This window comes from Gavialis gangeticus, unplaced genomic scaffold, assembly GCF_001723915.1.
Source record: "Gavialis gangeticus isolate Ggan-Ray unplaced genomic scaffold, GavGan_comp1, whole genome shotgun sequence".
In the NCBI taxonomy this organism is placed as follows: Eukaryota; Metazoa; Chordata; order Crocodylia; family Gavialidae; genus Gavialis; species Gavialis gangeticus.
The window spans coordinates 25,388,731-25,401,604 of NW_017728997.1; the positions used below are offsets into that span (position 1 = coordinate 25,388,731).

General features: G+C 42.1%; 1 protein-coding gene across 4 annotated transcripts in view; it reads right to left on the minus strand.

Moving 5' to 3' along the window:
- The window catches only part of FLNB (filamin B), a 137,174-nt gene that overhangs the window by 46,915 nt on the left and 77,385 nt on the right, over nucleotides 1-12,874 (minus strand). For 2 of the 4 annotated variants that reach the window (XM_019504969.1, XM_019504968.1), the window contains exons 20-29: nucleotides 11,985-12,247; nucleotides 10,458-11,055; nucleotides 9,994-10,167; nucleotides 9,411-9,573; nucleotides 8,825-8,985; nucleotides 6,048-6,215; nucleotides 4,322-4,402; nucleotides 3,267-3,390; nucleotides 2,552-2,708; nucleotides 729-918 (exon numbers count right to left, since the gene is read on the minus strand). In XM_019504969.1, coding sequence (XP_019360514.1) covers nucleotides 729-918; nucleotides 2,552-2,708; nucleotides 3,267-3,390; nucleotides 4,322-4,402; nucleotides 6,048-6,215; nucleotides 8,825-8,985; nucleotides 9,411-9,573; nucleotides 9,994-10,167; nucleotides 10,458-11,055; nucleotides 11,985-12,247 — 2,079 coding nt within the window. The remainder of the gene's footprint in view (nucleotides 1-728; nucleotides 919-2,551; nucleotides 2,709-3,266; nucleotides 3,391-4,321; nucleotides 4,403-6,047; nucleotides 6,216-8,824; nucleotides 8,986-9,410; nucleotides 9,574-9,993; nucleotides 10,168-10,457; nucleotides 11,056-11,984; nucleotides 12,248-12,874) is intronic. The other 2 variants (XM_019504971.1, XM_019504970.1) reach the window with 1 other exon arrangement.

Here is a 12,874-nt window from a genome sequence, read left to right on the forward strand (position 1 = left end):
CAAGGACATGGCTAGTTTTTAGAAAGATAGCTGTTATTGAACAAGCAGTGCCAAGGAGTTCAGTGATAGGAAAGGCCAGAATCTGGACCTCAGCTGCCCCGGCAGGAAGCAGCACCTCCTGCCCCCAGGGCATGTACAGATGGGGATTCTACGCCCGGCAGTTTAGAAGCTTCAGATCTTTAGATTCAAGCCTTACAGACGGCAACTTCAAAACAGAGAGCTTCGTCTCTGTACAGTGCCTAGCACAAAGTCCTTCGCTTGTTAATATAAGTGTTGTCAACTTAAACTCATAACAACTGCTTCAATCACAGCCCCCATTCACAAGTTCTTAGCAAAACTCCATGTCAAGCTAATGCTACAGATGGAACCCAAGACATCTAACAGGCCGCTACAGGGTTTTGCTTAAGGACATTCTCTTGCCAAGGTTAAAACAATAAGCCTTCTCCCCATAAACATGACTTTGGGGATGACCAACCCCGTTGAAAATGGCTTCTAAAAAAACCACTTGGGGACACAAATTATGTAAGTCCTTGGTGCCTGTTACAGGAAACAGCTACCTAGATTCCATGTTTATTTTCTTCAGATTTTTATTTTCTTGGCAAAATCCACCACCTGCCCCATGAGCTTCTCTAATATTTTTTGGTGTGCTGACCAATGAAAGAGGAAAAGGCTTCTCCAGTAGTTAAGTTCACACCAAGTCATTCAGACAGACAAGACCTGGATCCTACCTGTTGCTGAACACTTGCTGGCATCCCCAGCTGGGGATGCACGGATTCGGTAAGGAGAAGATGGGATCTCATCTCCACCATATTTAACACCAATTGTATAGCGGCCCGTCTTGTCTGGGACATAAGTTACTGTGTAAGTGCCATCTTTGTTATCATGAACATCAACTCTCTTCGGTTTGCCTTCTTGATCCTGGGGGCACAAAAGTGAAGAACTGACTAAGAAAGAAAATCCAAGTCTTCAGACCACAAACTTCACAGGACTAAATGATGCATCTACTTTAGCAGAACAATAAATCTTGTCAGAACCATATCTTGAAGTGTGCCCCAAGTCTCTTAAAAGCAGTTTAAAGAACTTAAAAAGAGCCTGTTCCTAGCATGATTCTTTAAAGAGACCTTTGTAAATCTGCCAAGGCATGACAACTAAAGTTGTCCTGCATCTAAACACAATTTGTTTGTATGCAGACTGCAGATAAGAGACTTCCTGCAATCATCTTACAATTAACTGCTAATTACTCAGACAGAGATTTGAGGAAGTACTATTCATTTCCTGTATCTAGCCATATGACAATGGCTAATGTAACCCAACTTCAAGGGCTGAAGTCAGAACAAGGCTTCTAGGAGAATATAACTAGCATTGAAAAAAAGCTTTGCAGCCAGCTGCTTCCTGAAAGATTAGAGACGAGCAAAAGCATTATTTGGCCTACTCTTAAGCTTCCCTGGTAGCAATGTCTTGTACCATTTTATGAGTTCAGCATGTTATACAGAGTCCCCATTAACCTTTGACTGTCACTACAATGGACATTCAAATGTTACTACAAGGAATAATAGAAGTGTTTACAACAATTAAGGATCTGCATGGACTTGGTGGGAGTAGTGCATGCCTCAGCTTCAGTAGAAAAAGCTCCCAATCTAAAAAAAGCAAGCATCAACTCTATACAAGCACTGCTTCTAACAAAACAGCTCTGAATTAAGTTTCCAGCCTAACCAGTTATGAAGCATACTTCATAGCTAAATTGCAGCTTCTGGTATAAATTCAATCAAACGTGCTTGTGCTTTGTCACCAACCTCCACACACCGAGACCCTACTGGTCAAATGAGTAGAGGCTTGGCCCTATTATCAAGTCTTAGGACTTTGAATTACAAGGAATGGAACACAGTGCCCAATTACACCCTGCAAGATAGCAGACATGCTGCAAACATGGCCTTTGGGTTTTTTTGAAACTTTCTTTAGCTACTGCAAAGTAGGAGGTGCAGACAGACACTGGTGCTAGTTAGAGATATAGTGCACAATGGAGCTGCTTTGGGACACTTGGAAAGTGTCACAAGAAACCATTAACGAGTCCATGGATCAAGAAAGCAAAAAGGGGGAGTGCACTTTGTGCCATGACCCTTCAATTCCAGCCCTCAGCAATAATGTTTCACTAAAGCAAGGCAGTCTGACCCCAGCCGTTCAAATGCAGAGACATGTGGATGATCAAAATCAAAAGCTAGTCAGTCACAGAGGTCCTAACAGTATCACATTAGGTACAGCAGCCTTGAGAGAATCACTGCAGCCACAAGACTGGATTTGGGACCCAAGTGAGATCAGATTCACAGTAAGGAGTTTCAGTCTGAAGGCAGTTTTGTGGTCTGTCACTGGACACTAAACTCTCAGGCAAGACCGTCTGAACCAAAGCTTCAGTTTTAGTCAGTGCACAACCATTTTTAACACCAGATACATTTCAGGCCATGGCCCTTCAGAGCTTAGGTAGGCTGCGTCAGCCACCCCACACCCACCAAGTACAGCCACTGCTGAACAATGGGGAATGAGGACCATTACTTACAGTTATCTGCACAGAGAGAAGCCCTTCCCCTGCATCTTTAGCATCAACAGCAAACTCTACTGGTAGGCTGGCTGGTATGCCATACGAACTGAGACCTGGCCCACTTGCAGTCACCTTACTGGCATCGTACATAGGAAGCACCTTTACCTTGAAAGGACTTCAAGAAAAAAAAAAAAAGTGATTTTCATCAATCCATGAAACCCAAACACCGATTACTTATGTGGTATCCTATATTAAGCAAACCTAATGCCTCTAACAAAAGCACCGTTTGTTTGGGTCCTGTGCTTAGCTTCTATTAGCCCCAAGAAGCTTTCCTGAATGCCATTCGCACACCCCAGAATCTTCCACTCCCGCCCTTTCCACCAGAAGGATATTGGAGAAGACTAGTTTAGTTTAAAGGAAGACAGACATTTGATGGAGATGCCAGACTCAGACAAGTGCATGCAGACTGAATTCCAACAGAACAAGATTAAGCAAACCAGAGGCTAACTTACGCAGACTTGCTGCATTATAGTCCTGGAAGCACATGGCATTTACTCAAATTTAAAAATGCCTTGATATACTGGCACACTCCACACACATATCCAGAACCTGCTCTCAGTCAGTCAAGTATAGAGTCTAAGAACTTCAAGACGGTTCACCCAAGCCCTGACGTCCTGAAAGTTTTATTTAAGCAGGAGGTATTTTGGCAAAATTCAGACTTTCATTGACTTACCTGCGAGGAATCTCTTCACCAGCATATTTGACTGAGACTGTGTATGGGCCCTCTTGCATAGGTGTATATGTTACCGTGTGAGTGCCATCTCCATTGTCAACTACATTAACAGGCTCCACCACTCCTAAAACAGAAAATAGGACTCTTTGTGAACAACACTATTCAAATACCAGTTTTGGCACTGCAGAATTGCATTAGCAGTCTTGTTGCTTCAAGCTTGAAGGGGATCTGCCAATTTAAAAGCTCTATGATAAGTGACATCTTTGATCCAAGCCTCCGCCAACGAGCAGTGGGCATGTATCAGAAGTCAGTTTTATATTCAGGAGCTGCCAATCTGAGATATGCCTAGCATCCATCACTAGCAGCCTGTTAGACTTTTTGATGATTAAATGGCACCAGCTGTACAATTAAGCTAACAGAACACTGCAAAAGAAAGCGTGCCCTTCAAAATAGTCCAGGTTAAAGGCAATTACTCAAGTGCATCTGAAGAGCTTTACAAAAAGATGGAAAGATCATAATTGCCTGAACTGTCATCTATGAGACTGCAGACAGTTACTGGAACGCACCAGAGTTGGGCTCTAAAGCTGGTTAGTATATGGCATTTAGTGATTTTAGTCTCATGACCCCTTTTTGCAGCTCATTATACACAAATTAATATCTGTAGATAGGCAAGAGAGATTCTTCCACCAACTTAGCTCGAAAGACAACAGGTTAACAGAAGACTGCAATTAAAAAGTTAAAAGTATCCTAAGAAAATGGCACCAATTACCTGATTTTATAAGAAGCTATTCCACAGCAAGTTTTGAGCTAGATTTGGCAAGCAGCGAGAAAGTAGATCCAGACAACATTTCAACGTAAGCCATATATTAACAAGTGCAGTAACTTTGGCTTTAAAAGCCAAGCAAAACTAGCAATGCAGCAGTTATAAAAAGGAAGTTTATGCAGTTGCTATGCAAAGCTTAATTAAAGCAGCCTTATACAGCTGATTCTTGGCTCTTGTCACATCGATTTGTTATGTGCAACTATTGTTATCAGCAGTTAGTGAAAATTCAAACCTGTCTCGTTAGATTCACCCTTAAAGAACTCTGAAATCGCTTTCAATGGAGAGCGCCATGACTGGGAATCCGTCTCATCAGCTAGAATTAAAGAACCATTACTTAAAAGGCACTCATGTTTTACACAGGCACAGACCAACAAGTTCCGACAGACAATGTGACACTGGTTTTAAATTCTAACACATTGGCAACTGAATGCGTCACACATTATACACCATTGCTTAAAGTCCAAACGTGTTTGCATAACTTAAATTTTTCTAAGTAAGCCAAGCCCTCAAGTGGGACCTTTTCATGAAACGAAAGCCAACTCTTGTCTTGGTGATGAGTACCGGGGTCCAGTTACTTCATTGCAGAGACACCACTTATTCTTTCAAAGGGAATTTTATTGGATCTCGCCACTTCCCCTTGAGTGCTGGGCTGCATTTCCTCTTGGACGAAAGAGCATAAAACATACCCCACATGGCCTAGTACTGGCCTGTTAGTCAGGAAGTCTAGTGCTGCTACCACCAGTCTACTAAAACTCCCTCAAGAAAAGCTGCTTCCTCTGCGCCTCAATTTTTCCCTCATCCAGTGATACATGTTACTTGATTGCCTCCGAGTTACTTACACATCTATAGATAGAAAGCACTGTTAGGGCCACATATTTGGTTTTCCTTTTGCAGGGCATTGGTATAGATGCCAAGTCTCCTTACTAAGTCACTTAGGTTCATCTGCTGTACAGATATCAATATCTTAAAAATGTATCATGCAGAAAATAGAAGTTAAACATAGGCATTCAGTAAATGGTGGATCACCATCATGACTGATCTAAGTAAGCATAAGGCATTAGTCAGCTGTGCCTGAAGACTATTTCAAAAAGGTTTTTTCACAATTTTTTTTAAAAACTCCATTAAAACAGAAGTTTAAGGAACAAGTTAGTCTCTAGGAAGTATTCTCTAGTTAAGACAGCAAGATAAACCAAGCTTTTTCAGTCCCTATTTCAAGGATTTTAGTGCTTTTTTCCCCTTCTCCTCACAAGAAAGGATTAGGCTAGACCATTTCATCTATACAAGTTCTTCTGAGTTGATCAACAGGCTAACCTCTCCTGGCTACAAATTCTTCTAGCACTTAGTTTAATAGCTTGGCCTTGTGCCATAATTCTTGTACAGAGAAACAAACAGGAGGGGTGCTATTAAAAAAAGAGCACAGAAAAAGACTGCTGAAACCATCATATCAATAAGTTTAGAACATAGGCATGACTTGTGACTGCCTACTAGTAAAGCTATGCAAGAACTTCTGCAAAACAGACTTCCCAACTCCTAAGCAGAAAAGGGCAATTTGCTTTTATCCAGTAATTTTCAGTTCTCATCAGGTTCTCTAGCCTAAGTAATGTCCATCACATCTTTCAGAAACATAAAGGACAGACACCTGGCTTCATTGCATCTTAGAAACAATCCTTAATGCTTACCTACTAAGATGTATACTTCTCAGAAAACTCTACACCCATTGTAAACTCTCTCCTTCCTCCATAACTTTAGATGAAGATACCAAGAGTGACAAGTACTGCACTGGGTACCCAGCTCTTTGAGAGAACAAAATTATCAATGGGGCTGGCTTTGCCATAGGAATAGAATCCAAGGGTACAGCCTATTTGATCATCATAAATAACCTCCACTAATAAAAGAGGGGATAGTTACCTTCAAAATAGTCAAGTTATTGGAATATTTCAGAATGGGTAGGTCCTTACCTGTAAGTCCAGCCACGACAACCTCAAGAGGTGCTATTCCAGCCTTACTCGCATCTATAGTAAAGGACTGTGGCGTTTTGGCTCTTACACCTGTTCCTAAGCCTGATCCCACAACCTTTACCTTGCAGGGATCAATGACATCTTTCACAGGAACCTTGAAGGGGCTTCCTACCAAGAGAATACAAATACAAGTTAAACGATGCAAAAGTACTAATGGACATTTTTTTGGCCATTGGCAACTTCACCTGTTTATGAAGTAGATGTTCACTATGTTCCCCTGTTTTTATAGTCTTCTGCATCCCTGCATGTTCTCTTTCAACGTTAAAGAATAAATGCATCTGTTTCCCTATGAACTGTGCTAAAATCTAGGGCCTGACCACATAACATCAGGACAAATAATCAATGTAAGTTGAACTGATGCATGTTACACTGGGGTCTGGAGCAGAAATGATCAACTCTGGGGGCAGCTGCTGAAACGAGCCAACCTATATCCTGTTCATACTCAGCAGAAGAAAGTTAACCCAAGATAGAAGCAGACAAAAACCTACACCTGTAACTTGAACCTTGATATTTCCCAGGGTAAACTGCATCAGATTCTAGAGTGCTACACCACTGTTCAGATCTATACTGTGTCTAAGCCTTGTTTATGCCTGTGTCAGTGTCATGGAAGACACACGCTGGCACTGCCCTACACTTCAGAAATGGCTTAAAGGAGGTCTAGTTTGGGAAGGACCAAACAAATGGTATCACTCGGCTTTACAAGCAGTCACCTGCATCAAGCACTCAAAGCACTGCCGAGTTTCAAGGGCTGCCTGCTACCGTAGGACTAGAGCGATGTTTCCTGGACCATCACTGGCTACAATATGGGAAGTAAGGGTTTTTTGGTGACATTAATATACCTGAACTGAGGCACACCAGCTACCAAGCAGGCCAACCCTACTAACTTTACTATTCAGATATGGTTTCTCTGCCACAGGCTAAAGCCCAACTTGCTGTAACTTAATTGTCATGGACTTTGCTCAGTTAACATTTGCCAGGTCAATTGCTCATGAAGTTCTTGTAAACTACTCTGCCCATAAACAGCCCAAGTTTGTAGGACATTGTGTGATCATCTCTGTACAGCACGTCACCTGAAGTAGTCAGACAGCAGAAGTTAGATTGCCAACTGGCCTTAGCCTTGACATTTCACGTTTGTTTGAGAGTCTGACCATTCGTTAGCAAGATTACAGCATTCAGAAGCAAGTATTGGAAGTGTGACTCCGAGAAGCAGCTCACCAATATACAGGGCTATAGCAAAGAAGAGACACTTCGCTGCAGAAAGTAAAGCCTTCAGCTTAAAGAGATGAGGAGAAAGAACCAGAGAAACATCTGAAGTGCCTGAAGCCTACCATTGGAAATACCTGGGCTACATGCCACAGTTTTCTGGACCCAGAGTGCTGGCCACAACTGAGGTTTCACCGCTGAACTTATTTTTCTGGTGACCCGACTCTGCCCTGCTGCTGTAGAGTGCCCAGCTGCAAATCATTTGCTTTTCACATTCAAGAATGGAGAGCAGACACGAGACAGGCCAAGAGTACGAAGAGGCCTGCAGACAACCATCCCTTGGAATTTTCCAAGTTACAAATTAGTGGGATTGGCAGGGTGGAGTCTGTTCCACCTGATGTTCCAAGTAAAAATGTGCATTACTCCTCAATACACAGCGGTCAAGGTTAATTGTGCAGAAATAGTTCAGTAGAAATTAAGTCAGCAATTTAAATCTGCCTTTTGTGTTTTTTAGTCTTTGACATTATGCAAAAGCCACCATGAGTTCAAGCATGAACTGATGCAGACAAATGGCACTTGGAAAGTTGTGGTCATTTACTACTGCAGCATTTCTACTTGAGATCTAGTGCTCCTTCCAGGTAAAACAAGCAGGCAAGTGTTTGGGCACGTCAAATGGAAAGCACGTCTTTTTTGCAGGGATAAAATCCCAACGTAGAGCATCACCTTCACATCAACTATCTTCTTTTTTTTTTTTAAGATGGATTTGTAGTAATTTGCTCACTTGAGAGGCTGATTGCTTAGCCTCACCCTGTCAAGTGTTAGCAAGCTACTGCTTGTTTCAACATTGATTGCCAGAATGGAACAGAGAGCACTTCTAGAATGAGATGTCCCACACTGCAGCAATCTACGTGCTGACCCAATCATTCCATTCTAAAAGGGCTAACCAGAGGGGAGGGTGAAGTCACATCAAGTTCAGATCTGGGACACCATGATACCAATCGGAGGAAAGACTGAAGAGCCATTCTTTCAAATAATCAGAAGTACATGTACCACGGGGACACAAAGTGCTTTCTTATTTTGTTGCTTTGGGCACCTGTCCATACCTTTATGCTAGCTCACAATAGTAGCTAAAACAGAGTGGTCTGGCTTCAATTAATTTTGCAAGTGATCTTTAAAAACAGGGCATATTTCTAAGTAGATTACTAAAAATCCCAAGAGAAGCACAAATTTCAAAAGTCTGCCCAGTGTTCCAAACAGAAGCAATAGAACAAGACAGCCAAACCAGCAGCAGAATTGGCATCTACCAGTAAGACGTGCAAGATCAGCAAAGAGCTTTTTCTTAAAGCATATCTATAAATCTTGGATCAAACCACTGCATGCCATGAAGTTTCAGAGCCAAGACTTGATTCCAGTGCTTCAAATATGAAGACCAGCTGTACCATCATGTCTAGGCAGACCTTTCCATTTAGCTCAATGTTGGGTTAAGGTTACCTATAGATCTGAACAGCTCTTACCAGGTATGTGTTCTCCTCCATATGTGATATTCACGTCATAATCTCCTGGAGCATAAGGGATATATTCAGCACTGCAACTACCATCTTTGTTATCTTTGCAGCTTATTTTTGATTCTGAAGGACCTTCAACAGTTATTCCGAGTCCGCCAATCCCTGCCCCTCTGCAAAAACAACATTGTTGTTCTTTCATATCTGCAAAATTACTATATCCAGCATATCTAATAGTCATTGCATCAAGTAACTACAGGTTGACTGCATTTTACCCTAGATGTTTTGCATTTAAACTCATGAGTTAAAACTCCTGTTAAGATATAGAAGTTGTTGTGCATGATTTGGGATGGAAGGTGCTAGGTCAGTGTAATTTCATTTCTGCCTCGTCTCACTGAGGGCTTCTATTCATAGTAGTTCTAGGAGCTAACAAACGCACTTAATGAGCTGGTCTCACACGGACAGTACCTCCACAGACAGATGAAAAATAATCTGAAGTTCCCAATTTGTAGTAGTAATACAGAATTTAGTGTTACATCAAAGAGGCATGGCACTGCTTGCCTGCTACTGCTCCCTCTACACAACCAGCAATGTTTACCTCGTGACAACAGTAAATGCATTTGGCTTATTTGTGAAAGCTTCTTGGAGTCCAGGTCCTTCAGCCTGCACACGTGAAGGATGGCAGCCTTCAGTCACATCCACTTTAAACGGGCTGTTTGGAACAGGTACACCATCGTAAGTCACTTCAACTCTGTGTGGGCCTGTCAGAGGAAAATAAAAACCCAGTGGTTTAAGTGCTCAACAACAGCCTTTGAGAACCTGTTCATTCAAGACTTGTTGTTGTAAGTTAATAAGGAAGAGGCACCACTCTTCCTTCAACATCAGAAATTGAATGTTTAGCATTACCTCTGTGTATTGTGCTTTAAATTTTACGTTTCTTAATAGCATGTTCTTCTATAGTTATACACTTGAATGGATGAAGAGTTATAGTACATGCAACTCCATTCCACTGATTCCCTGCAGAAGTAAAATCTGGCGGCAGAGCTAAATGGATTTTATAAACATGAACTTGAATTTGCTGGCAAAGTTTGACAAATCCATTAAAATAAATAATAAAAACAAATAGCAGCTATTTTCAGCCTGACATCTACTCTCCCTTAGCGCAATTAGAAATAAGCTACCTTTCTCAAAGGGCGTAAATGCTACTGCATAGGTTCCATCAGCATTGTCTTTGACCAGACAGTCTGTAGATGCTCCAGAAGGATTTGTAATTTGTGCTTTGACATGGTCTCCTCCAGTCTTTGTTAGGGGTGTGGCATCTACTGTGAAATCTGTGGTAGCTTCTCTGAAGACATCTGCCGAACAAGATTAACAAAAAACACACACTTAACTCTAAAAGACACTTTGGTAAAAAGATACAAAATTAAGTTCCCACGCAGAGTCAGAGTCAAGAGCTGCAATACCACAGGGAGGGGTATATCTGCTTTCATGTTATTGGTCTAACTATTCTGCATAGAAACAGAAAGTCCCACAACTTAGGGTACTATTTACCACAAACTCCTGTGGTAAATCCCCACCCCCTTTCACCTTACAGTAACAAATATAGGTGCATCCAGATCATCATGTTTCAAAGCTTCCTACCTACCTTTCCCTTCAACTCCTGGTCCGAACACTTTGATTTTGCTTGTGTCCACAGCTGGCTCAACTTTGACATGGGCAGGGAACTTTGGCACTTGTTCCCCTCCATATTTCATCTTTATTGTGTACAATCCAGCAGTCAGTGGCACATATGTGACGGTGTAAGTTCCATCTTTATTGTCCTGAACTTGGACATCTGCTCTAGATCCAGAATCTGACACTGCTTCTACACCTAAGTCCCCAGGCCCAGCTTCTGTGCAGTCAACATTCAGTAGTCCTGGTTCGCCCACTTTCCCACGGTGAAGACCTGGGCCTGTAGCAATTACTTTGGAGACATCAAAGGGCATCTCAATGTCTGCTTTAAATGGAGAACCAGGGATGTGCACCTCTTCAAAGAGAATGTTTACAAAATACTCTCCAGGTTTAGTTGGAAGATAGGAGACTGAGCATGTTCCATCCCCATTGTCCGAGCATTCAATTTTAGCTTCACAGGGGCCTTCTACTGTCAAACCCAGACCTCCAGTGCCTGCGCCTTTAGTATCTATAGTGAATTCAGCTGGTTTTCCAACAAGACCTCCTCGAAGGCCTGGACCATGAGCTTTTACCTAGGATAAAATATTCAGCAACATGTCATTGCATTTCTGTAGCAATTCTGCTCTGGTAGCAGCACAACACATTACTTCAATCTGGTAAATCTGTTATTTATGACTTTATTAGCAACAAATAAAGTTCTTTGCTTCCCTTTCATGAGAGCAATGTCCAAAGTTATATTAAAATGGAAAATTTTCTATGCATTCTGTTTCCATAAGGTATGGAAGAGCAGGCATTTTCCTCAAGCCTATGTGAGGCTGGCATCTGTACAGCCAAACAGAAGCAGCAAGGTGAAGGAGACATTTATACAGAAGTACCATAGCATGACTTCAGTAAAATTCAGTAGTCTAACCCAGACATGTCAAATGTAAAGAGCCTGTGGACCAGATCCAGGCCAGCACTATCTTCCAGCCCACAATACCACTTGCCACGTGCAGCATGTGCTGGTCCCAGCCCTGCATGCAACAGAGCCAGTCTGAGGCCTGTACTGTCCATGCCAGAGGCACAGATGCCATATTTGCACGCAGGGCCAGGCTGGCATGGGCATCACGTCACACCTATAGATGGAGAAGATCCACATGCTGGATCCGGAGCGTGGAGCTGGTCAAGGATCCCAATCCAGCCTACAGACCAGCCCTGTGCCCTTTACTCAAACCTGCGGGGCCAGTTAAGTTTGACTTACCTGGTCTAACCCGTATTATAATTGGGAGAAACACTGCTGGATACTGCCTTAGTCAACTTTTGGCTAACAGGGCAAATCATCTTTCAAATATTTAATTAGGACCAAAACTGTCTTGTTGAAGACCCACCTATTACATTTTCCACAAGCACAAGCTGTGGTGGTCAAATGAGACCTAGAAGTCTCCAAGAAGGATTAGTTGTTTGTAAATTAAGTGAGGAAAACCAGTATGTAAAATGTTAAAAGCAATGGCTATTAATTTACCTTGGTAGGATCTGGAGGCAGAGCAGCTTCCACCGTGAAGGGACTTCCTGGAACCGGATGGCCATCGTAACTCACATCCACCATGTAAACTCCTTCTTCTCTGGGGATATACTTTGCAGTGCTGCACTCTTTGCCTAGAACTGGCTCCACCAAACATGGCACAGCTTTCCTCACAGGACTGGCAATATTAACATCCAGTTTACCCTGTCCACCAGCTCCTTTTGTATCAATTATGAATTCTTGATCCTTCCCTACCTCCACCCCTTAAAGAGGGAGAAAACCCATATTAATAATGCACGATTACACGGGTTTAAAAACAGCCTACGTCCTGGTCATTTCAAGCTCTAGAAATACCTCTTACACACAGAACTGAAAGACAAGTATTTCTTCAGCCAACGTGTTCCTACTTCAAGAAGACTTTCTAAAAGCAGAAGAGCAAAGGAAAAAAAAAATAGAGAGGGCTCTGTAACTGGAAGTCAGAAGCAAGACTGCCTAGACTTAGATGTACCCTGCACACATCTGAACTAAAGATGCTTACTGAGGAGCGTTCCAAGATTTGACTTGGAATTCAGGTTTTTTCACTTTACCAATTGAACAGTCTTGCAGTAATTTTGCCTATTTGGAGCAAAATGGTAACCCTGACCCAAATTACTTCGCTCCATATTACTGTCAGTGCAAAAGAGGATTCTGCCAGTCTTCAAGAGTCTTTTAGAAAGACTCCAGCTGAAGTACGATTCTTAGCCACTTCAAAAAGAACACAGCCTCTGTAACAAGGCATAACTATCCAAACCCAAGTTTGCAATGTTAGGTTGAAAAGCAATGCACTTGTTGATATGACTGAATTGTTTGTTCTAGTAGTCTGATTCCAGGGGTACTTAGCTGTTTGTCTG